At 42.8% G+C, this 24766-nt stretch overlaps 1 protein-coding gene across 7 annotated transcripts in view; it reads right to left on the reverse strand.

Annotated features, from left to right (window-relative positions):
* ptk2aa (protein tyrosine kinase 2aa) overlaps window positions 1-24766 on the reverse strand; it is a 336131-nt gene that overhangs the window by 119451 nt on the left and 191914 nt on the right. For all 7 annotated transcript variants that reach the window (XM_060942653.1, XM_060942652.1, XM_060942651.1 and 4 more), the window contains 2 exons: window positions 24192-24358; window positions 2759-2846 (listed from right to left, as the gene is read on the reverse strand). In XM_060942653.1, coding sequence (XP_060798636.1) covers window positions 2759-2846; window positions 24192-24358 — 255 coding nt within the window. The remainder of the gene's footprint in view (window positions 1-2758; window positions 2847-24191; window positions 24359-24766) is intronic.

Raw genomic sequence — 24766 nt, forward strand, 5'->3', positions numbered from 1 at the left:
ACAACGTCTCTGAAAACAGCGTCCTTTATATGCGCGTTCTGATTGCGCTCAAATCCGCATCAGGTGTTTCCTATAACGACTGGGTCCCTAGCATGCGCACAACACACTCCGAAGGATCCTTGAATGTAAATGCACTTTTTAAGTCCCAGTGAAGGCTAGGATATGCCGAGCCGCTGTGTTGATGAGGTTCCCGTGAGCATCAGGGACATGCATTTGAGAGAAATACTTCAAGAGGCTTGAAGAAGGTTCCCCGAGCTTTGGGACGTATTCCCAAACCCATCTGTGAGTATTCGCTGCTTAGTTTGCCCACAAAAACATCGCCAACAAATTTCAATGCGTGCCTTGAACTTTTTCGTGACGTTTTTGTCCACTCACGAGGCGGAGACGCAACAAAAAACAACTCGCAAAACTCGGAGAACATTCACCGGGTATTGCACGACTGGTGGCGATGCTACGAATTTTTCCATCGCCAAGTATTCGCAAACCCGTTCGTGAGCTGTAGTGTGACCAGGGCCTGACTAAACTATTTTATTCCATGATTATAATATCGTGAACAAACACTTAATTGAGTCATGATGATATTCTTGCCATATCAGCACGAACAATATCACAACGTCACTGTACAACTCCATCAATTATATCACGGATTAGGCGTTAAAGCCCATTTTCCTCTCTGAGCCTTGGTAAATAATGTCCTTTCTCCCAGTAAATATCAAATACAAAAAGCTTGTGGGCAAAACTAAATACAATTATCTGTTATATACAACATGTAGTACATCACACACAAGAAAACATTTATGCAGAGAAATTCTAAGAACTGGTTATTTTTCCCGGTTAACTGTCAAACTTTTACATAATCAGATTTCGTACACTACCGTTCAAAAGTTTGGGGTCACCCAGACAATTTTGTGTTTTCCATGAAAAGTCACACTTTTATTTACCACCATAAGTTGTAAAATGAATAGAAAATATAGTCAAGACATTTTTCTGGCCATTTTGAGCATTTAAGCGACCCCACAAATGTGATGCTCCAGAAACTCAATCTGCTCAAAGGAAGGTCAGTTTTATAGCTTCTCTAAAGAGCTCAACTGTTTTCAGCTGTGCTAACATGATTGTACAAGGGTTTTCTAATCATCCATTAGCCTTCTGAGGCAATGAGCAAACACATTGTACCATTAGAACACTGGAGTGAGAGTTGCTGGAAATGGGCCTCTATACACCTATGGAGATATTGCACCAAAAACCACACATTTGCAGCTAGAATAGTCATTTACCACATTAGCAATGTATAGAGTGGATTTCTGATTAGTTTAAAGTGATCTTCATTGAAAAGAACAGTGCTTTTCTTTCAAAAATAAGGACATTTCAAAGTGACCCCAAACTTTTGAACGGTAGTGTATATAACTGGAGGATTTTACGGCCATCGCCTTTGCTTGCGAACCTACTTGATCATCCAAATACTTTAGCAGAACAGAGAGATCAATCGACTGATATATATTTTTTCCTTTTCATTCGTATCTGCTGAACGCAAGTTTGTGACCCGTTTATTTAGTTGCATTTGCCGGTAAACTCTTTGAACCACTGAGCCATGACTGCAATATTACTTTTGCTATTTAAAATAAATATACACGTCCATGTCTTTGTTTAAGGTCCGTGATGAAATTAGTTTGACTTCTTGTCATGGTGATGAAATGACACCACCCGCAAACCCCTGATTTTTTTTTTTCCCCCGCAGACCGGCAGCACTTTTGGTGCTGAAAGTTGACAGAACCCACTTCCTAGGCCAGACCTGAGCATTTTCCGGCCCGCGGGCCGCATCCGGCCCTTTGGTTCATTCTGACCGGCCCGCATAAGGTTAATTAGAAATTACAAAATAAACGTATTTTCTAATTTTACCTCATGCATGGACTGAATGTGCATTGCTTTTATTTTGAAGCTGTGTTCAACAAAAACGCAATGCGCACGACATGAACATGACATGAAATCCCACGAAACCTAATCCCGCGATAACTACTTCTGTAATTTGTCCAGACCAACCACAAACTTGTACGTCATCCTTCAAACGGTCCAGCCAATCACATAGTGTGACGTCACCAGCAGGCGCCGGAGCCCGAGCCGATCTGTAGATCTGATACCTACACCGAATCGACTGATGATCATCTGTCAGCTGTGCTTCGCTTCTCCACTTCAGACATTCAACCTGACTCTGATGCACTCGTTAAAGACCAACAGAGACTAGATTTCTCTCACTGAACAAATAAAAAACTGAAAAACACTAAATGAGGTGATTAGACTACAAATGTGGGCATCATTATTATAATATGATGTATCTTGTTTGATATTTGGAGTAGAAAGACAATATTGTGATGTCTTTATTGTGTTTTGGGGTGAATGTGACTGAAAAAAAAAAAGGTACAAACGTTCACATTTTGTTAACCATTGTTTTGGGAAATTTGATTGAATAAATGACATTTTTTGTAAGGCAACCTCGTTTTTTCCATACTCTTACCAGTCTTACCAGCTTGTAAAAACAATGTTATTTACTGCTTTATATAAAGAAATACAATTAATATTATGCAGAATTTAGTTCATCCTTTTGGTCCGGCCCTCCACAAAATTTTCTGTTTCTCATGTGGCCCCATGGAAAAAATAATTGCCCACCCCTGTCCTAGGCTGAACTGGATCACCAACTGAAAAACGAGCCCCAGCATCTTACTGCTGAAAAATTCTTCTCCTCTCTGCCTCTCTGCTTACCCACCTGCTGGTAGAAGAAATTCAGCGTTGGCTTGTCTTCAGTAAACTGATTCAGGAAGCCCTTCGGCAGGTAGCGGATCCGCAGCTCATACCTGAAAGAGGGACAGTGAGAGCAGGGATGGTGAAAAAGTGCAGTGTGTGGGATTGCTGAGAGGAATTCATGGATGCTGGATCATCAAACTGACAGCTGAGCCTTATATTGACCCACACACAAACATTACAAATCAAATCAAATCAAATGTAAAACCAGACGGAAGAAGGGTCCTGATACAGGTCCTAATTTCTATATAAAGCAGGTCTCCTCATGGTGCTGCTACAGGAGTCACTCTCTCAGCGACCCTTTTAAAGGTGAAGGAAGATTTGCTTGAAAATCCTGAATGCTTGATGTTTGAAGGTTTAAAATGAGTGCATGTACATTAATGGCATTTAGTGGACGCTATTATCCAGAGCGACGTACAACATACCTAGAGCAGCCTGGAGAGCAGCTGGGGGTTAGGTACCTTGCTCAAGGGCACGTCAGTCGTTCCTGCTGGTCCAGGGAATCAAACCAGTGACCTTTTGGTCCCCATAGCTGCTTAGCCATTAGGCCATGGCGTCCCCATGACTAATTTTTTTTTTTTTAATTATAACTCTGACAAGAAAGTGGTGGATAGAATTTCACTTCCTGGTGTGCTTCTCTCGACCATAAGCTCACTCAACAACAAAACAGTAGCACGTGAGCGGTTTGCGAAAACGGTCAAGGACTTTTCGACTACTGCTGCGAAGTAGCCTGGCAAGCCAGACTAAATGTGAATATTTAGTCTGGCCTCGGTCCGTAGACATTTCCGAAGCGGGTAGGAGGAACAAACCGCTGTCTTTCAAACTGTCTCTGTGCGTATAGGCCAACGCTCTGACCAATCAGCGCAACAGTGACTGTGACGTAGTCAGAGCGACAGAAAGCAGTGGGGGAGGCCTTGAAATTAAATAATTTTTCAAAATGCGTATTAATTAATAAACAGGTTCTAGATATTAAGAAGTTTGGAGATAATGACCACAAGTTTGGAGTCTGTACCACATACACATTTTTTTCCAAGTGTTTTTCAAGGGTTTGCTTAAACTGTTTTTGAGAGTTTTTATTTAGTGGTGTTTGGTGAAATAATTTCCCTTAAATTTAAAATAACGGGAAAATAAGAAACAATCAAAAAGTAATGTTTCAAAGCTGTTTATTAATTCTTCGTACTGCACAAACTAGCCCATCCTTTTGGCTACGAGCGGAGCCAGCTGGTAGATCAGACTTTTGCCATAGCCGGTCGGCAAAACAGCGAAAACGTCCTTCTTGAAAAGGAATGAGCGGAGAGCCTCTTCCTGCTCATGTTTCAACGAAAACTCCAAGTCTAATTCTTCTAAAACTGATTCCAAAGCGGAGTCAAACGCACGCTGTTCACTAGCCGTAGCCATCTTTCCTGTTGTGCTTTCTCCAGCGTCGCGCAGCCTTGTCGTCACTCCTGCAAAAGCCCGCCCAAAGAATCCAAACAAAAACCTTGCGTTGTGATTGGCGGGCACGATTTGATGCCCGGGGTGTTTTTGTTTATATGGTGCGAGGCTAGACCCACTCGCTAGGCAAAAAATATTTTTGGCCGCTAGGCGGGTGGGTCTAGTTTACTAGGCTAGCTGTGAAGCTAAATCGTAAACGATGCAGCAGTGGAGCCTCCCGGTTTCTGATGACTCAGGTCAGCCTGTGACTCTACTTGCTGCCAGAAATAATGTGGAGGAGTATATAATTATCCTATTATATAAACCTAGGATGGTGTAGAGAAGTCTCTATCCTGTCCCAAGTTGAACAAGCCTTCCTCTAATCTATTACATGTGAAATAAATAAGAAAAAAACAACCCACACACATGAATTAGATACCAGTTAACAGTGTTACCCAAAAGTAGCAGAGGCACACGCACGATTAGAGCGTTCGATGCTAACTGAATCCGTGTTGATGCACTGAACGAAAACTGCTGGGCTTATTCGACACAGCACCCAGTGATGCAGTCATCTATCTCCATCTGGTTCATCTCTACATAAACTGCAGTGCACTGTGTGAAAATAAATCACCTCTCACCACCCTCTCGTCCAGAGTTTCCTTTCACAGCAGAAACCGAGTATAAGAATAGGAACACGAATAAATAGTCCTGCACAGCCAGCATCTGCACAGCTTCTTTCCCTCAATCTCCTTCAACATCCCTGCTCTCTGATACATGTGCACTTTACTGCAACAGCAATCTCCGTGTAAGTGCACAAAACACTCGCTTGACATTTATTACTTTTTCTTGCATTATAAGTAGGGTTGCCACTAGGGCTGTAACGATATGCGTATCGAAATCGAAATCGCGATACGCAGAGCCACGATCCGTATCGCGATACAAGAAGGCAGAATCGCGGTACACCCTTTCAAACTTCTCCTCAGCCCAAAAACAGAGGCGCTTCCAAACTTCAATTTATGAATACTTTACTTTTTATTTAAATTACATTTTAAACTTACTTAAATTACTTTTTTTTAAAACATCTATTAGTAAGTCGTTTTTTCGCCGACCTGCGACAATCTTCTGCGAGTCACGCAACGTCCACACTCGCCACTGGCAGAGCGTTCATTTCTTTTAAGCGGTCGCCATTCTGGTTGCGACGCGGGGAGCGAATCTGTAAACAAGCAGCTCATTGGCTGGCTAGGTGTGCCACAAGCCAATCACAATCACTTGACCAGAAAGGCATGCAGTGTTGCCAGATTGGGCAGGTTTAGGTGCTTTTTGGCTGGTTTTGAACATATTTTGGGGTGGAAAACGTTAGCAATATCTGGCAACACTGAAGGCATGTCTGCTTGGGTGGAAGCCTTCTGCGGCAGTTACATTTTGACACGCGAGCAATGTTTCACCATAAAAATTCCGTAATTTCCATCTGTTTTCCGCGATCACAGAAAATCATTGGCCCTATGAGAGTGAGACAGTGAGAGAGCCACCCCCCCCCAAAAAAAAATCTTAACGGATTTACACGATTTGGAAAAATGACTTTTTCAGAACCGAAAAAAACAGAGCTTCCGGCTCAACAGTATTATTTTGAGAAATAAAACAGTCTTTGGATATACATTTGTTCATTTTTGCATACATATTACTCATTCTCTGCAGTGGTCTGAATTATTTGTTATTAAATAGTTAATGTAAGTAAGTAAATGTTAATAAGTCAAATTTACTACTTTAAAAAAACATTTTTAAAAAAATCGTGGGCGTATCGAATCGTGGGTCAAAAATCGCGATACGAATCGAATCGTGAGTTGGGTGTATCGTTACAGCCCTAGTTGCCACCCGTCCCGTAAAATACGGAATCATCCTTTATTTGGCAATTAAATCTTGTGTCCCGTATTGAACCGATACGGGACGCGATTTGTTCCGTATTTTCATAAATGTCCAATACACATGTCTGTCTCACACACAAACACTAAATCTAACAATAATGAACAAAATAAAACAGGAAATACTACGCTGCGGGATCTACCCAGGACACAAACCCCTCCCCTCTGCGTCACGCTCTGTGCGTCTGTGCCTGGCTGCCTGCGTCACTGCGTGTGGCGCTGTTGCGGTTGCCTAGAGACAGACAACACACACAGGCGCTGCTCAAAAAACCCGGGCCTTTTAAAAGTTCATTGTTGCCCACTTGTACATTATACATTTTTACAGCATTGGCAATAAAACATTTCAAGCTTTAAGTATGAGTAATTGCTTTCTTGATCACCCTTTTACTAAAAACACCTACAAAATAAAGCATACCATTGCTGCGGGCACCCCACCCCATGGGAGTCGTGCCCGTGGTGGTCAAGGAGCCGTGGTGGGTGTCCCTTATTTTCATTTCTGAATGGTGGCAACCCTAATTATAAGATAAAGACTGAACCATTTTTCAATTATCCACTAAGCATCTTGTATAATAACCACTGCATCATTTACACACTGCACTGTGTACTGGATTTTTGCACATTCTTCTTTTTTTAGCCTATTATTTATACTGCATTACAATGTTCTAGTTCTATTTAATCAACACGAACCCAAGCTAAAAGAAACTGCGCTGCTAATAAAAGATTCTGAACCCGGTTACCGGATCCTGGATCGCTCCCTCGTTCTCATATCACTACATGTCGTTCTGTACAAACCCCATTGAGAACAGTTGAAGAAAATACAGTGGTGCTTTAAAGTTTGTGAACCCTTTAGAATTTTCTATATTTCTGCATAAATGCGACCTAAAACATCATCAGATTTTCACACAAAAATATTATACTTGGTCATTTATTTATTGAGGAAAATGATCCAATATTACATATCTGTGAGTGGCAAAAGTATGTGAACCTTTGCTTTCAGTATCTGGTGTGACCCCCTTGTGCAGCAATAACTGCAACTAAACGTTTGCGGTAACTGTTGATCAGTCCTGCACACCGGCTTGGAGGAATTTTAGCCCGTTCCTCCGTACAGAACAGCTTCAACTCTGGGATGTTGGTGGGTTTCCTCACATGAACTGCTCGCTTCAGGTCCTTCCACAACATTTCCATTGGATTAAGGTCAGGACTTTGACTTGGCCATTCCAAAACATTCACTTTATTCTTCTTTAACCATTCTTTGGTAGAACGACTTGTGTGCTTAGGGTCGTTGTCTTGCTGCATGACCCACCTTCTCTTGAGATTCAGTTCATGGACAGATGTCCTGACATTTTCCTTTAGAATTCGCTGTTAGAATTCAGAATTCATTGTTCCATCAATCAGTGCGTTTACATGCACATCCAAATCGAGCTACTGTCGGTAATTGAGCAAAGGGTCCCAGCAGGGGTGCCAGAGAAATCCAATCCTACATGCACACAAGGAAATCGAGCTATTGTGTGAGGTACATTGTGCACCCCAGCCACAGGTGGCGCTACACGCCCCATCGTGTTGGTACACTTCCGGTTGTCGTCATATAAACAGTATAAACAAAGTTATCAGTTCCGTGTTCACAAGAAGAACGATGACGAGGACAGCAACATCGAGATATATATGTATTCAACTCCTTAAGCTGAATGAGCATGAACTCTATCTCCTCATTGCTCCAGAGGTGCACGTTTCTACTACTGTTGTCATGCCGACCGAGGCTGTTGTGTTTCCCGCTTGTGGTCTCGTCACTTCTGGAAGGGGCAGTACTGAAGTAAGTAGCTCGACTACGTAGCTCGATAGGGTTTACATGCACTAAGTAGCTCGGCTACAATCGCATAATCTAGGTCGCGTAGCTCGATTATGAGAAATCCAGTTCGGTTCGATTTCAGCCGAGCTAAGGTGTTTCCATGGCATTTAGAACTTCGATTTCAGTCGAGCTACGGCAGAAATTCGATTTTCTCTATGTGCATGTAAACGCACTGACTGATGGCAAGCCGTCCTGGCCCAGATGCAGCAAAACAGGCCCAAACCATGACACTACCACCACCATGTTTCACAGATGGGATAAGGTTCTTATGCCGGAATGCAGTGTTTTCCTTTCTCCAAACATAACGCTTCTCATTTAAATCAAAAAGTTCTATTTTGGTCTCATCCGTCCACAAAGCATTTTTCCAATAGCCTTCTGGCTTGTCCACGTGATCTTTAGCAAACTGCAGACGAGCAGCAATGTTCTTTTTGGAGAGCAGTGGCTTTCTCCTTGCAACCCTGCCATGCACACCATTGTTGTTCAGTGTTCTCCTGATGGTGGACTCATGAACATTAGCCAATGTGAGAGAGGCCTTCAGTCGCTTAGAAGTTACCCTGGGGTCCTTTGTGACCTCGCCGACTATTACACGCCTTGCTCTTGGAGTGATCTTTGTTGGTCGACCACTCCTGGGGAGGGTAACAATGGTCTTCCTCCATTTGTACACAATCTGTCTGACTGTGGATTGGTGGAGTCCAAACTCTTTAGAGATGGTTTTGTAACCTTTTCCAGCCTGATGAGCATCAACAACGCTTTTTCTGAGGTCCTCAGAAATCTCCTTTGTTTGTGCCATGATACACTTCCACAAACATGTGTTGTGAAGATCAGACTTTGATAGATCCCTGTTCTTTAAATAAAACAGGGTGCCCACTCACACCTGATTGTCATCCCATTGATTGAAAACACCTGACCCTGACCTGTGTTTTACTGGAAAACATCTTTATGAGCTGTGTGGCTGCACAAATGTATTTATTTGGGTTTTGTATTTTTATTTTCTTGATAGAAAGATAGCCACTACTGTTCTCCAGAGTCCACGTCACTGAGGCTACGTTTACACTAGACCGTATCTATCTCGTTTTCTTCGCGGATGCACTGTCCGTTTACATTAACCCCCCTGGAAAAGCGGGGAAACGGGAATCCGCCAGCGTCCACGTATTCAATCTAGATTGTATCAGCTCCGGTGCTGTGTAAACATTCAGAATACGCGAATACGCTGTGCTGAGCTCTAGCTGGCGTCTCATTGGACAACGTCACTGTGACATCCACCTTCCTGATTCGCTGGCGTTGGTCATGTGACGCGACTGCTGAAAAACGGCGCGGACTTCCGCCTTGTATCACCTTTCATTAAAGAGTATAAAAGTATGAAAATACTGCAAATACTGATGCAAATACTGCCCACTGTGTAGTTATGATTGTCTTTAGGCTTGCCATCCTTCCACTTGCAAGTAATAAGTGATATGCGCTGGGATCACACACACAGCGGCTCAGTCCCGAATCGTGGCTTGTTCACTTCACTCGCGCGCTCTGTGAGCTGCGCAGGGCCGGAGTGCGCACCCTCCAGAGGGCACTCGCTGTTCAGGGTGGAGTGATTTGGAGCGCAGGATGCCTGCGGAGCCGAGCGTATCCGCGTATTGGTGTTGCTGTGTGCACGGCTAACGGTTTTAGTGTAAACGCGAATCATTTTAAGAACGTTAATCTGATGATCCGCTGATTCGACGTAATGTAAACGTAGCCTGAGTTTGTTTAGTTTAGTTTATTTAATTGCATGGTTTGAGTCTGGAAGTTAAGGACAGAAAATAGTCGAGGAAAATACTGTATTGTTGTGTTCACACCGAACTGTGCTAAACCCTCACAAGTTAACGCTGCTTTATATTTCAAAATGCAGCAGGGCAATAAAATACCCACAAAAATAATTTTTGCTGTGTCCAGCCTTATCCTTCCTGACCTGGCCACATACATTTTGCATAAAGCACGCACATCTGTTCACTCCCGCTCCCCAAAAACATGAAAAATATCCCTTTAAGGTCCATTTAGAACAGATAAAAAAGTGTGAATAATTTGCGATTAATCGTGAGTTAACTATGGACAATAATGCGATTAAATATTTTAATCGATTGACAGCCCGATAGCAAATACTATTATATACAGTCTAACACACATTTAAAGGGAACAAGTGCTAGTTTGTTTATTATTTACGCTGTGAGTGCCCATGTTGATTTAATGAGCTAAAGAGACCATGCCAAGTTAGGAAGTGGGAATTCCAAGCTGAGGAGCCATTTCCTTTGCATACATGCAGACATGCTTTTCAGCACCTATGTAAAAGGAAATAACTTTGCATACCAGGAGGTGGCAGCAGTCTGTATTCTCATTATCTCTAGCCGCTTTATCCTGTTCTACAGGGTCGCAGGCGAGCTGGAGCCTATCCCAGCTGACTACGGGCGAAAGGCGGGGTACACCCTGGACAAGTCGCCAGGTCATCACAGGGCTGACACAGAGACACAGACAATCATTCACACTCACATTCACACCTACGGTCAATTTAGGCTACATCCACACGACAACGGCAACGAGATTTAAAAAAATATATATATATCGCGTCCACATGGGCAACGGATCAGTAAAATATCAGGTACACATGGCAACGCAACGCTTGCTGAAAACGATGCAATACACATGCCACACCTCTAGGGGCGCTGTAAGACGGTCCCATCGGAGACACCACAACAATCGAAGAAGTAAGGACACATGCGCATAAACTATTATGCGCGAGACTTCATATTAGCCACAAAATCAGAAAAATCTGTTCGTAAAATTACGTTATAATGACCAAATACAATGAAAAGTATTTTTCCAGTCTCACCTGTGAAAGGTAATCCCATGTGATCTCGTTTGGACGGCAAACCTGTTGGTACAGTTAAACGCAGCACATGAATGAGGCATCTTTATTCTCCGCTTTGACCCATCCAATATGGCGGCGAGGATGACGTATGATTCTACGTGGAAGGCGGCGTCTTTAATGGTCCGGAATAAATTGAATGCTACACGTTGATGGATTAATTTGTTCTTCTACGCCCTTTTTGAGGAATGTATTGTAGGACTTAAACCAACATCTGAAGAGGTGAGATTGCTCCTTTTTTTCCCTATTTTTGCTGGCGGGATTGACTCTCTCTCTCTCTCTCTCTCACTTTGCACCATTACACAATAAATATTCACAGTGAAAATATTTTGTAAGCGCGTTTCATGAACCAAGTTATAGGATTTGTTGACAACTTGCATCGAGTTCGTTACACTTCTACCCGGCATGAAGCACATATGGTTGTGACGTCATTGTAAACAAATCCGTTCTACTCATCCAGACGACTTCGCAACGGCGCCGTTGCCAGATCTTTCCACTCTGGAACCCGTTCTCAAAAGATTTCATTTTGGGGCACCCAAAACGCCGGTGCCGTGTGGACGCCAGGCCGAAACGATAAACAATTTTATCAGATTCACCTGAATCCGTTGCCGTGTGGACAGGGCCTTAGAGTCACCAGTTAACCTAACCTGCATGTCTTTGGACTGTGGGGGAAACCGGAGCACCCGGAGGAAACCCACACGAACACGGGAAGAACATGGAAACTCTGCACAGAAAGGCCCTCGCCGGCCACGGGGCTTGAACCCAGACCTTCTTGCTGTGAGGCGACAGCGCTAACCGCTACACCACCGTGCCGCCCCAGTCTGTATTCATGACTTACCATTTAGATCAATAGTATATGGTCTGGCATCTCACTTTTCCATCAAACTGCATAGAATTATAATCTGTATCTGTCCAAGAACAACAGAAAATCTAATATTGCTAGTTACACCAGCAGTGGCCAGGAAAAGTCTCTGTGTGAGCAAGGAAGACTTTTGCTGAAGGTTTTCCAGTCATCACTCTCCATAAGTGAGGTAATGTACAACAGACAAGAGGAGAAGATCTGGCTCGGCTTACCTAATCTGTGTTAGCAAAAGTGAGTGTGTGCGCGCAAGAACGACTGAGTCAGAGTGTGTGTAATGAAAGCTTGTGCATGGGTAAGATTGTGTGTATATATATTATATAAAATGTACGTGTGTGCGTGTCTCGTTTCTTTGGCGGTGTAATTCATTAGAACCGATCCCTCCTTGGCAGAGAGCTCAGTGATAAGTGCATTCTGGTTCTCCCTCTCGATTATCTGATGTTTGCGGAGGATCCACACACCAAACCATCCTCTCAAACCCCCCCGATCACCACCGTTACTCTGATTAGAACCCTAGTCTCGGCCATGACGAATGTCTCTGGTGCTGCTCATGCAGTGAGAAAGTGCCACAGGAACAGAGAGGAGAAAAGAAAGAGTGCCAACACGCAATTACAATCTGACTCTTGATGCTTCCTCTTGCTCCTTGTTTTTTTCTTTCTCTCCCCCCCCCCACCCACCCCCCAAAAAAATTCACCATCTGAATACTCTGCACACGTTCTTAATACAGTACGATCATATTTAAAAAAACAAAAAACCTTCGACTTCATCTCGGTTATTATTCACCGATATTCACTGAGCCTTCGGTGAATAATTGTTAAACACAGAAACTTGTATGGCAGATGCTCCAGAGAATCCAAACGTAATAATAAACAGATTAAAAAGAGAAGTTATTTTGATATTTAATGAAGAAAAAAGCATTGCGAGGAGATGTTTGATCATGGAAGGAGTTCCTAGCGCCAGCACTTTGTAAAGCGTTTTTCTGGGAATGTCTTCAGGATAGAGGACTTGTGCGGTTTCTCAGCAGCATGACAAACTCCCCCCCCCCCCCCCTTCCTTATTAACTTCAAAAGAAACTGAAGGAACATTAAGGAATGATTATTTGTTCCTGGAAATGATAACAGGAACTAACTTGCGGTTGTTCCACAATATTAACTGTCACTACAAATGGATAAAAAGTATGATGCGTCAGTCAGTGATATAAGAGGAATAATCTAATGAGGTTCTATGGTAAAGCTTTAATACCACAATGGCACTGATGTTGAAACTTGCAGGACAAAAGGTGATGTAATCATCCCTGGATGCCCACTTAAACTGGGGACATCATAAAAATAAACTAGAAAAGCACTCAGAGCGCAGACCTCCGCCAAGAATCCTTTAAAAAAAACCTGGGATCCAGAAGGTGATCCGGATCACCGCCAAAATTTAATGGATTGTTACTTGTGCCCAGTGACACCTCTGGAAAAAATTTCAGAGCAATCCGTTCATTACTTTTTCCATAATGTTGCTAACAGACAAACCTACCAACAAACAAACCAACGCTACCGAAAACATAACCTCCTTGGCGGAGGTAATAATAATAACTAGAATGCATTTCTGGAGAAAATGCCAAAGTGTGCTTGCTCAGGTGCACCGCCATGGCAACCCGGCAACAGAGGCGACCGCACACCCACACGACAAGTTTTGTGTCAACAAGCGAAAGTTTGGCCAAGACACAAGGCAGATTCTCTCATACGGAGATGACAGGCTGGCAAGGTTCTTCACAGGGACATCCCAGAGCATCACTAACATGAAAATTTAGATGTAATTCTAAATCCGTAAAGAGATATGACCCAAAACACATTTTTGCTCATTGTGGCACCCCTAGTGGCCAAATGACACCAAATTTGATGAGGGTACATGAACTGGTGCTGAAAGTCATCTCAACAAATATGGTCTTGATACGTCAAAGCGTTTCTGAGATATGAGCCAAAATACATTTTTGCTAATTGTGACGCCCCCTAGTGGCCAAATGACACCATATTTGATGAGGGTAGTTTGGATGGTGTCCAAAGTCATGCCACTAAATATGGTCTTGATACGTTAAAGCGTTTCCGTACTATGAGCTCACTTCCTGTTTGGTGGCTTCGCCATCAATTTTGATTGGCTGCCACGGGCGAACGCTTCGACGTATGAGAGCGAAACGAATATCATTCATTAGGCATGGACTGGAGATCATGTGTGCCAAGTTTCGTGATGATCGGACAAAACATGCGGCCAGGGTCACTCTATCTTCACTTTGGACAAAATTCAAAATGGCGGAAAATCTGATTAGGCGGAGAATGACGTCATAGGGTGCGTTGGAATCGTCTAGCTCCAAGGATTCCAACGGCACCAGACTTATGAAAATCGGACATACGGATCAAAAGTTACGTGCATGAACGCATGTAAGACTGTGATCAGTTGGTGGCGCTAGAACGTGAGACGCACCAACATGAAACTTGATGAAATCGATCAGGGTCCACTCCTCTATCAGTGTACCAAGTTTCATAACTTTACACCTTACGGTTTGGCCTACAGAAGGAAAAATCTGTTTTTTTGCGTCGTGCGCCCATTCATTTCAACGGGGAAAAACTTGATCCTTTAAAAAAATCCGGGATCCAGAAGGTGATCCGGATCACCGCCAAAATTTAATGGATTGTTACTTGTGCCCAGTCACACCTCTGGAAAAAATTTCAGAGCAATCCATTTATTAATTTTTCCGTAATGTTGCTAACAGACAAACCAACAAACAAACAAACAAACCAACGCTACCTTTGAGATTAAAGCAATTGTCCTTTGATGATGACGACATCATTCCCTAACCCTGAAGTCTCTGAGCTTGCGGAGTACACAAAGACGAGATGGAGACCTGTCAGCACCTACGGAAAACCGAGCAGTGTGTGTGGCTGTGCAGATGTGCCGAGGGGACTTCTCCTGACATTTCTGAATGTAACCGCAGTCTGCTGGAGGATGACCTCACCTGGGTGACATGCTCAGACAGAGTTTAACATGTGTTGCCCTGAGGGTTTGTTTTCTCAAACAAGCATTGTGTGCCAGCGCTAATTCATTGACAGCGTTTTCATGTTCTGACTAATCCTTTTTTTTTTTTTTTTTAATCTGGGCGCACCCCTGGGGCACTGACTGGCAAAAAAACATGCGTTTGATTTAAAAAGAAGAAAAAAAAAGGAAAAAGACAAACTTGAAAGGAGTGATGCGTGTGTGGGGAGGAAGCAGAATAATTAGGATTTGTGTTTTTAATACAGTTCCATTTTGTGATGCATTAACATTACTTCTATGCTGAAAACAGTTAAGCACAGACACCATAAAGGGAAAATAAAACAGGACCTACAACAGAGCCTTGTGGGACACCATACTGCACTCTTTACACACTCTGAATCTCAATTAATGCTAACAAAACTGTCTAATGGTTAGAGAAGCAGCTTTGAGACCAAAAGGTCACTGGTTCAATTCCCTGGACCAGCAGGACTGGCTGAAGTGCCCTTGAGCAAGGCACCTAACCCCTAACTTTCCCCCAGCAAGAGTGGTGATGTACCTTGCGTTTGATTAGCTGAAGAAAAACTGATGATGTGATCAGTTCGGGCCTAAACTAAACTCAAGCAGGATCTAAACCATGAAATAACTGTCTATGCAAATCCATCCATTATCTCTAGCCGCTTTATCCTGTTCTACAGGGTCGCAGGCGAGCTGGAGCCTATCCCAGCTGACTACGGGCGAAAGGCGGGGTACACCCTGGACAAGTCGCCAGGTCATCACAGGGCTGACACATAGACACAGACAACCATTCACACTCACATTCACACCTACAGTCAATTTAGAGTCACCAGTTAACCTAACCTGCATGTCTTTGGACTGTGGGGGAAACCGGAGCACCCGGAGGAAACCCACGCGGACACGGGGAGAACATGCAAACTCCGCACAGAAAGGCCCTCGCCGGCTACGGGGCTCGAACCCGGACCTTCTTGCTGTGAGGCGACAGCGCTAACCACTATACCACTGTGACGCCAGTCTATGCAAATCAATCAGTTCATTAAAATATCATGATCAACAGCATCAAATTCTGCACTTTTTCCAACAAAACCAAAATAAAAACATCTGACACTAGTATTACTTCACTGAACGCTGATTCTCTACTGATGCTTCTGGAAACCAGATCGAAATACATCAGGTTTGTTGTTCCTACCTGAAGAAAGGCGCTGTTAGGTGACTCTCTAAAATCATTCACGTGAAACATGGTGAAGAGAATGGATTGGTATTTGAAGTTAATCCCAGACAAATAATATAATCATCATAATGAAGAAATAACAGATTGGCAGATTGGAAAAGATAAGCTATTCAATTAGCTCAGGAAAATAAATAAATAATTCCCCCCCGGTGCGGTTTCCATCAAATCCTGCGTTCTGATTGGCTGGCGAGCGGGTGCGTATCCGATGGTACAGACCCCAGTTATGGACCCTGGTTACGGACCTCTGGCGACTCGCTCGTTCACAGCAACAACAAACATAGTAGAATTTTTTGTCAACATTTATCTTTTTTTTTAATAAGATTTATTTTAAGATTATCAAAAATCTTATAAATTTTTGCCAGCATTTCTCAGCATAATAGCATTAATTTTACAGCATGGATAGCGATAACGACAGTGTTCACAGCGAAAGCGAGTTTTACTACCCTGAGGAAGAAGAAATAAAAGAAAACATTTCAGGAGAAAGATAAAAACCTGTAACTGTTGCTAACGCCGAGCAAAAACATGGCCGAATCCTGAATGACTCAATTTTGTATAAATAGGGGACTACAGTACATAGGCGGCAAAATGTAGTTGTTTTCCTGCCATGGAAGTGCACTTGTATACCGAGGAGGAAGCCATTTGCATTACAGCCGTGAATGAGGATTCAAAATGGCGGCTCGGTTTTCCCCTTTTGGGCGCTCTCGTTTTCTGTTAGAATTTGGTAAAGAAAAAAATAAATAGGTTATTTACCAGCTTAAGGTCGGTCCGTATGGTGAAATACCGTGACCTCGGCCTTGAACACTGACCTCGCCTCAGAGGGCCTCGCTCAGTACTTTCAAGACCTCGGTCACGGTATTTCACGATACAGACCTTCCAGCTAATAAATAACATATGTATCTTTGTTCCAATTAGCTACAGACAGATCAAACAGAAGCAGGAAAATGACCACAATGACATCATTTTTGAGAAAAAAACAAAACATTTCTGATGGCTTAACCAAACCTCTGCTTTTCTCCTCTAAATGACATCAGGTTGTCTTTAATGGTATTCTCTCACTCAGTTTGCAGACTCGTGTTTGGACTTCCAAAATGGTATCAATGGCCTTTGTGAGCAGTCACCAGACTGCTCTTCATCTGCTTTAACAACCCGGTAAAAGCGTGCGCCTTTATACAAAGCCCGTGAAGAGACAGCCAAGTCCTGAGTGGCATGGAAATGAAACAGCTGATGATTAAAAAGACCAGTACGACCCCTTTCTCTTGTTTTCTTTGAGCTCCCGACTCTCTGAGGTACAGTGAAGCTAACAAAGCGTGTTATAGCTGATTTGAGGTGGGTGAAAAGAAGGTACAGCTGGCTAGCAGAGCCTGAATAAGTGCAGTTTGGGCAGCAGTAATGCTATATTGTCTCTCTTTGGTTTAGAGAGAGAACACAAAGTACAAAATGCCATCTGTGAGATGGTGCGTGTACGCCATGACTTAATGGCACACACATCGGCCAGTTGGTCCAGTGACAGTTTAAGTACCGATCACTATTCAGTGCACTACAATGGCGATGCTGTTGGCCCAGGTGCTGTAAACACAAATCACGCAGTTACGCGTAATGCTCTGTTTGTGTAAACCCTTAAAAAGATGGAATAAAAAAAACCTCTCTGTCGCAGTGCCACAACGGACTGCTAAATCTTCACGAAGACAAGGGAAGACTGCTATTCATCTTAGGGGAGGATGGGGTTGATTTCTACACACACACACAGTTTTCTTTCACTTTATTTAAAAGTAAAAAAAAATCCACCCAGGTAAAATCAGAATGGTCGCTGCCAACAGACCCCTGAGAGATACGTCACACCTTATGGTTACCAAACGAATCAGGTATTTACTAAAATGTCATGCTGCTGGGTATCAGAATTAGCAAAGTGTTCATAAACAGTCATGTTTACTTCATACTACTGAATCAAACACCTTTCCACGCCCACAGAAGAAAACAGTTGTGGTTACAGGCAATTATAAAGTATTATTAGTCAAAGGAGCTTTGTTTCTGTAGCGGCAAATCATCTCAGCTAACCATTATATCGGTGAAGTTAGCCGGCTGACTAAGAATTTCACAGACTAATGCTGTGTTCACACTTATACCGGTACGAAAGTGGTATAACTGTATCGATACAAAGTATACCGGTACAGTTTAGTGCATCTGTCCACACTAGCGAGAAATGTTTGCGGTTTTCTTTCACGGTAGTTGAAATGCGCGTGCGCGAAATGTTTCCGTGGTTACCGAGTAACTTCCTTCCGAGAATATGGCGGATGAAACAACGTGTGTGTGCTTTTTGTTGTCAGTGTACAGTCTGTATTTCTGGTGGTCATTTATTCAGTCGAATCGTATAAAATGTGCGAGGCAGTTGAGAAAGAAACAAAGAAAACGAATCTCCGTTCTTCACTATTTATTCAGCGAAGACATCGATTGAGGTGTGTGACTTTGCGCATGCGCATTATATTTGTATCGATACAGAGCCGCTTCATCTGTCCACACTACAGCGAAGCGCTACAGTACCGATACTGTACCGGTACGAAACCCATACATTTGTGGGTTTCGTACCGATACAGTTATACCGCTACAGTACAGGTATAGTTGCTAGTGTGGACAGGTGTTGCGGTACGAAAGTAGTTTCGTATCGGTACAAAATCCCTAGTGTGGACAGGGTATTAGCTTCCCAGTTTGTGAGCTAGCTCGTTTAGATTGCTTAAACAAACTTGCATAGCTTACCTAAAATCCACATCAAGAAACTCAAGTTAGACAGATAACGAGGTCATGCTCTCTCCATTATAAACATTCAGAGTTTCAGTGAGATATTTACGTATGCACGTCCAAACACTGCAGCAAATCATCGTAGACACTAACAGGACACCAAGCCATGAGGAGCATCCAGAGTTACAACATTTAAAAAGCGTGAGTTTAGCTGAATAGCACTACCCTGAATAGCACTTTTACTGCTAAACAACAAGTTGCCAGGCAAAACAAACCTCACCCGGTAGCACTTACAGTGGTGCTTGAAAGTTTGTGAACCCTTGAGAATTTTCTATATTTCTACATAAATAGGACCTAAAACATCATCAGATTTTCACACAAGTCCTAAAAGTAGATAAAGAGAACCCAGTTAAACAAATGAGACAAAAATATTATACTTGGTCATTTATTTATTGAGGAAAATGATCCAATATTACATATCTGTGAGTGGCAAAAGTATGTGAACCTCTAGGATTAGCAGTTAATTTGAAGGTGAAATTAGAGTCAGGTGTTTTCCATCAATGGGATGACAATCAGGTGTGAGTGGGCACCCTGTTTTATTTAAAGAACAGGGATCTATCAAAGTCTGATCTTCACAACACGTTTGTGGAAGTGCATCATGGCACGAACAAAGGAGATTTCTGAGGACCTCAGAAAAAGCGTTGTTGATGCTCATCAGGCTGGAAAAGGTTACAAAACCATCTCTAAAGAGTTTGGACTCCACCAATCCACAGTCAGACAGATTGTGTACAAATGGAGGAAATTCAAGACCATTGTTACCCTCCCCAGGAGTGGTCAACCAATAAAGATCACTCCAAGAGCAAGGCGTGTAATAGTCGGCGAGGTCACAAAGGACCCCAGGGTAATTTCAAAGCAACTGAAGGCCTCTCTCACATTGGCTAATGTTAATGTTCATGAGTCCACCATCAGGAGAACACTGAACAACAATGGTGTGCATGGCAGGGTTGCATGGAGAAAGCCACTGCTCTCCAAAAACAACATTGCTGCTCATCTGCAGTTTGCCAAAGATCACGTGGACAAGCCAGAAGGCTATTGGAAAAATGTTTTGTGGACGGATGAGACCAAAATAGAACTTTTGGTTTAAATGAGAAGCGTCATGTTTGGAGAAAGGAAAACACTGCATTCCAGCATAAGAACCTTATCCCATCTGTGAAACATGGTGGTGGTAGTATCATGGTTTGGGCCCGTTTTGCTGCATCTGGGCCAGGATGGCTTGCCATCATTGATGGAACAATGAATTCTGAATTATACCAGCAAATTCTAAAGGAAAATGTCAGGGCATCTGACCATGAACTGAATCTCAAGAGAAGGTGGGTCATGCAGCAAGACAACAACCCTAAGCACACAAGTCATTCTACCAAAGAATGGTTAAAGAAGAATAAAAAAATAATGTTTTGGAATGGCCAAGTCAAAGTCCTGACCTTAATCCAATGGAAATGTTGTGGAAGGACCTGAAGCGAGCAGTTCATGTGAGGAAACCCACCAACATCCCAGAGTTGAAGCTGTTCTGTACGGAGGAATGGGCTAAAATTCCTCCAAGCCGGTGTGCAGGACTGATCAACAGTTACCGGAAACGTTTAGTTGCAGTTATTGCTGCACAAGGGGGTCACACCAGATACTGAAAGCAAAGGTTCACATACTTTTGCCACTCACAGATATGTAATATTGGATCATTTTCCTCAATAAATAAATGACCAAGTATAATATTTTGTCTCATTTGTTTAACTGGGTTCTCTTTATCTACTTTTAGGACTTGTGTGAAAATCTGATGATGTTTTAGGTCATATTTATGCAGAAATATAGAAAATTCTAAAGGGTTCACAAACTTTCAAGCACCACTGTATGATGGACATGAAGGAAGATATTGCAAAGAAAAAAAAAAGGTACCATCTGGGTCCATGTGGCTACTGCTTATAAAAAATAAAAATGTTTTCTGATACCATGTCCACACAGTAAATATGGCATATACGGTATATTTGCTCTATGAGGCAGTAGCTACAAAAATGAAGCGCAATCCAAAAAATGAACAATTTAAAAAAAAAAAAAAATCACAGAAGTAAAATATACCAAGTGTCTGTACTTTATATTATTCTACTCTTACCTCTTACAGTTTTCGAAACTGAAACCTCTGAACCGAGGCTGACATACACACGCTATCGCCATGACCGAAACTCTTATTTCCCGGAAATGGCCCGGCGCTAGAGCTCAGTGGAATGCACTTTCCCTCTGTAATAAGCATAAACATGTCTGAAAGCGATTTCTTTAGTTTAGTCCATTTATTTCGAATGGTGAACCAAATTGATAACACTCACCAGCCATTTTAATCAGAACACGTGTATGCGCATGCGCAGTGTGCGATTGTTACACCCCTACAGCATGATGACATAGTGGCTAGCGCCTCTATACGAGGCAGTAGCCAGAACAAAAACAATTGGCCTTTTTGGTGACTTTGACCGGATGACCCTCAAAATGTTGGAGGTTCTATCTGAGACCAATGCTCATCTATCCTGAAAGTTTCATGAAGATTGGTCCAGCTGTTTTCCCATAACATCGTTTACAAAAAAACCCGACTGAAAACAATACCTCGCCCCGCTTACTTGGTAGCGGGCAAGGTAATAAAAATCAGTGGGCAGCATTTTAGCGAATGTCAAAACAATTCCTGAATATAAATGTTAATAATTTTTCACTCGGATTATAACCAAGCAGTGTCAGGTTGTGAGGCGACTCAGGTCTTTTTGTTTCGCATATCTCTTTCTGTTTAGAAACACTAAAAATAAATTATGAAAGAAAAATCATGTGGTTAAAACCAGGAGGCAAATTCTCTAGCTAGCTAGCTAGCATGCTAACTAACATGGCTACTAGTTTTAATCACCACTGGTCAGCAAGCTAGCAAATTTGGTCAGTTATTACAACCTCAGGGTTCTCCAGAAAATCTGAATTAGCCGGCTAAAAAAAAATAAAAAAGTAGTAGGTGGGTATGGAATTTGCGCCAAAGGCAAGCTAATGCTAGGGGGATCCGGGGGCATTATCCCCAGAAAATTTTGAAATTTACATGCCTTCTGGTGCACTCTAGGCTAATAAATTACTAACCATTTCCCTGTAAAATACTTGCGAAAGATGTATGATATTTCTCTCCAGATGCATGTGTATTGGCTTTCTCAGTTCCCCTTTGTAGTACGCTGCCTGGCTCTATAGCACAACTACATACACTACGGTGTGGTCACGTTGTCTGGCTCAGCTAATCAGAGCGTGAAAACCGTTCAACAAATATAGCGTCGCTGCTGGTCATGTTAGGCCTGAATTGAAGACAATTTCATGGATTTGCAGCAAATTATGGGCAGTGGAGATGATATAAATTGCTTGAACACTGAAAGGCAAGTTTTTATTTTGCTCTGGGATCAAGTAGCCGGCGCAAACTGTCTATGTAGGCGGAGAAAACCGCCGGTGCTTGTGGACATCTCTGAATTCAGGTGTACACTAAATTCTAATCATAATATAGAAAACGAAGCAATAATGTAGTAATGTGTGATGCTGTGTTTAGACAGCTGTCTTTCCTAAAGTTCATAAACTATTTTATTTTTTTCGCGGTCCAAATCCTGCGCTCTGATTGGCTGGTGAGCGGGTCCGTATCCTACGATACGGACCCTGGTTATGGATGTCTGGCGACTCGCTCGTTCACAGCAACACAGTAGAATTTTTTGTCAACATTTATCTTTTTTTTTTAAATAGGATTTATTTATAAGATTATCAAAAATATTATAAATGTTTGCCAGCATTTCTCAGGAGAATAGCATTAATTTTACAGCATGGATAGCGATAACGACAGTGTTCACAGCGAAAGCAAGTTTTACTACCCTGAGGAAGACAAAATAAAAGAAAACATTTCAGGAGAAAGATAAAAACCTGTAATTTGCTAACGCCGAGCAAAAACATGGCTGAATCCTGAATGACTCCTATTTGTATAAATAGGGGACTACATAGGCGGCAAAATGTAGTTTTTTTCCTGCCATGGAAGTGCACTTGTATACCGAGGAGGAAGCAATTTGCATTACAGCCGTGAATGAGGATTCAAAATGGCGGCTCGGCTCGGTTTTCCCTTTCGGGCGCTCTTGTTTTCTGTCAGAATTTGAAAAATAAATATATTATTTACCAGCTTAAGGTCGGCCCGTATGGTGAAATACCATGACCTTGAATACTGACCTCGGCCCAGAGGGCCTCACTCAGTACTTTCAAGACCTCGGTCACAGTATTTCACGATACGGACCTCCCAGCTGGTAAATAACACATATATATTGTTTAAACAGAAGCAGTATTTTATGCTAAGCAATAGGATAAATCTTAACGTTAAAAAGGTTGTGATTTCCTGATCGAATTTGACATTCAAGTGTTTAATGACTGTCGCGCCAAGGAAACGGTTTACATCTGAACCCAATTACAGTCGGTACTCTAAGGCTACGTTTACATTAGACCGTATCTGTCTCGTTTTCTTCGCGGATGCACTGTCCGTTTACATTAAACCACCTGGAAACGCCGGGAAACGGGAATCCGCCAGCGTCCACGTATTCAATCCAGATCGTGTCTGGCCCGGTGCTGTGTAAACATTGAGATACGCGAATACGCTGTGCTGAGCTCTAGCTGGCGTCCTCATTGGACAACGTCACTGTGACATCCACCTTCCTGATTCGCTGGCGTTGGTCATGTGATGCGACTGCTGGAAAACGGCGTGGACTTCCGCCTTGTATCACCTTTCATTAAAGAGTATAAAAGTATGAAAATACTGCAAATACTGATGCAAATACTGCCCATTGTGTAGTTATGATTGTCTTTAGGCTTGCCATCCTTCCACTTGCAAGTGGTAAGTGATATGCGCTGGGATCACACACACAGCGGCTCAGTCCCGAAAACACTGCTAGTGTGCTTCACTCGCGCGCTCTGTGAGCTGCGCAGGGCCGGAGTGCGCACCCTCCAGAGGGCACTCGCTGTTCAGGGCGGAGTGATTTGGAGCGCAGGATGCCTGCGGAGCCGAGCGTATCCGCGTATTGGTATTGTTGTGTGCACGCGAATCGTGTATTGGCGTTGCTGTGTGCACACTAATCGTTTTAAAAACGTTAATCTGATGATCCGCTGATACGGTCTAATGTAAACATGGGCTAAAATACTACTCTGCTGCACACAGTAAATATTCTGCAAAATCAATTTTAAATACTTCTGTTTTGCTTTACAAAACCAAAAAGCCCTTTTCAAGCCTTTACAGTCTAATAAGAAACAACACCAAGAATATGTTTTGAGTGTTCAGGACATTTCACAGCACAGCCGTGACACTAAACCTTATTCAAATGTGCCATTTCCAAAACAAATGACCCACCACAGACTTTGTTTTCCGGACAGGTGTGAGATGTGTGCATGTGGTTCACCTCCACTCATCCTGTGATCGGTTCTGCTCGTATTTCTCCCTCACGTGGGACACGCCCATGTCGGGGTGGAGCCAGTGGACCTCGCCTGATTGGACGTGACTGAGGCGGAGGCCGAAACACGCCACACATTTCACCTTGTGGATGTCCACGATCTTCTGGATGATCCCCTGAAGAGCAAAAACACAGAGACTCACGTTAACACCATTACTTAAGATAGTGGTGAGTAGTGTACAAGTGTGTACGTAGACACTGGTGAAAATTTATTGAGCAACTAGACAAGTTACACAGTGGATTTTTTTTTTAAGAGACGTATCAAAAATAATCATGTGCACAACATCACATGACCGACAGCTGTGCACTGCCACAGCACCACGCTACAACAATCATAATTACATCGCTCTGACTATTGGTCTCTCAAATCCAAACAAACAAAACGAAGATGAATAGCTGCACTAGGAACCAACTGGCTTGGCTTCGTTCACACAGAGCTTTGAAATAGGATACATATGCAAGGAACATGTGCTGCTGTTGGACTGGTTGAGAGCACAGTCCCGCTTTATAAATCAGAGTTAGAT

This window comes from Neoarius graeffei, chromosome 16 (genome assembly GCF_027579695.1).
Source record: "Neoarius graeffei isolate fNeoGra1 chromosome 16, fNeoGra1.pri, whole genome shotgun sequence".
Taxonomy (NCBI): Eukaryota; Metazoa; Chordata; class Actinopteri; order Siluriformes; family Ariidae; genus Neoarius; species Neoarius graeffei.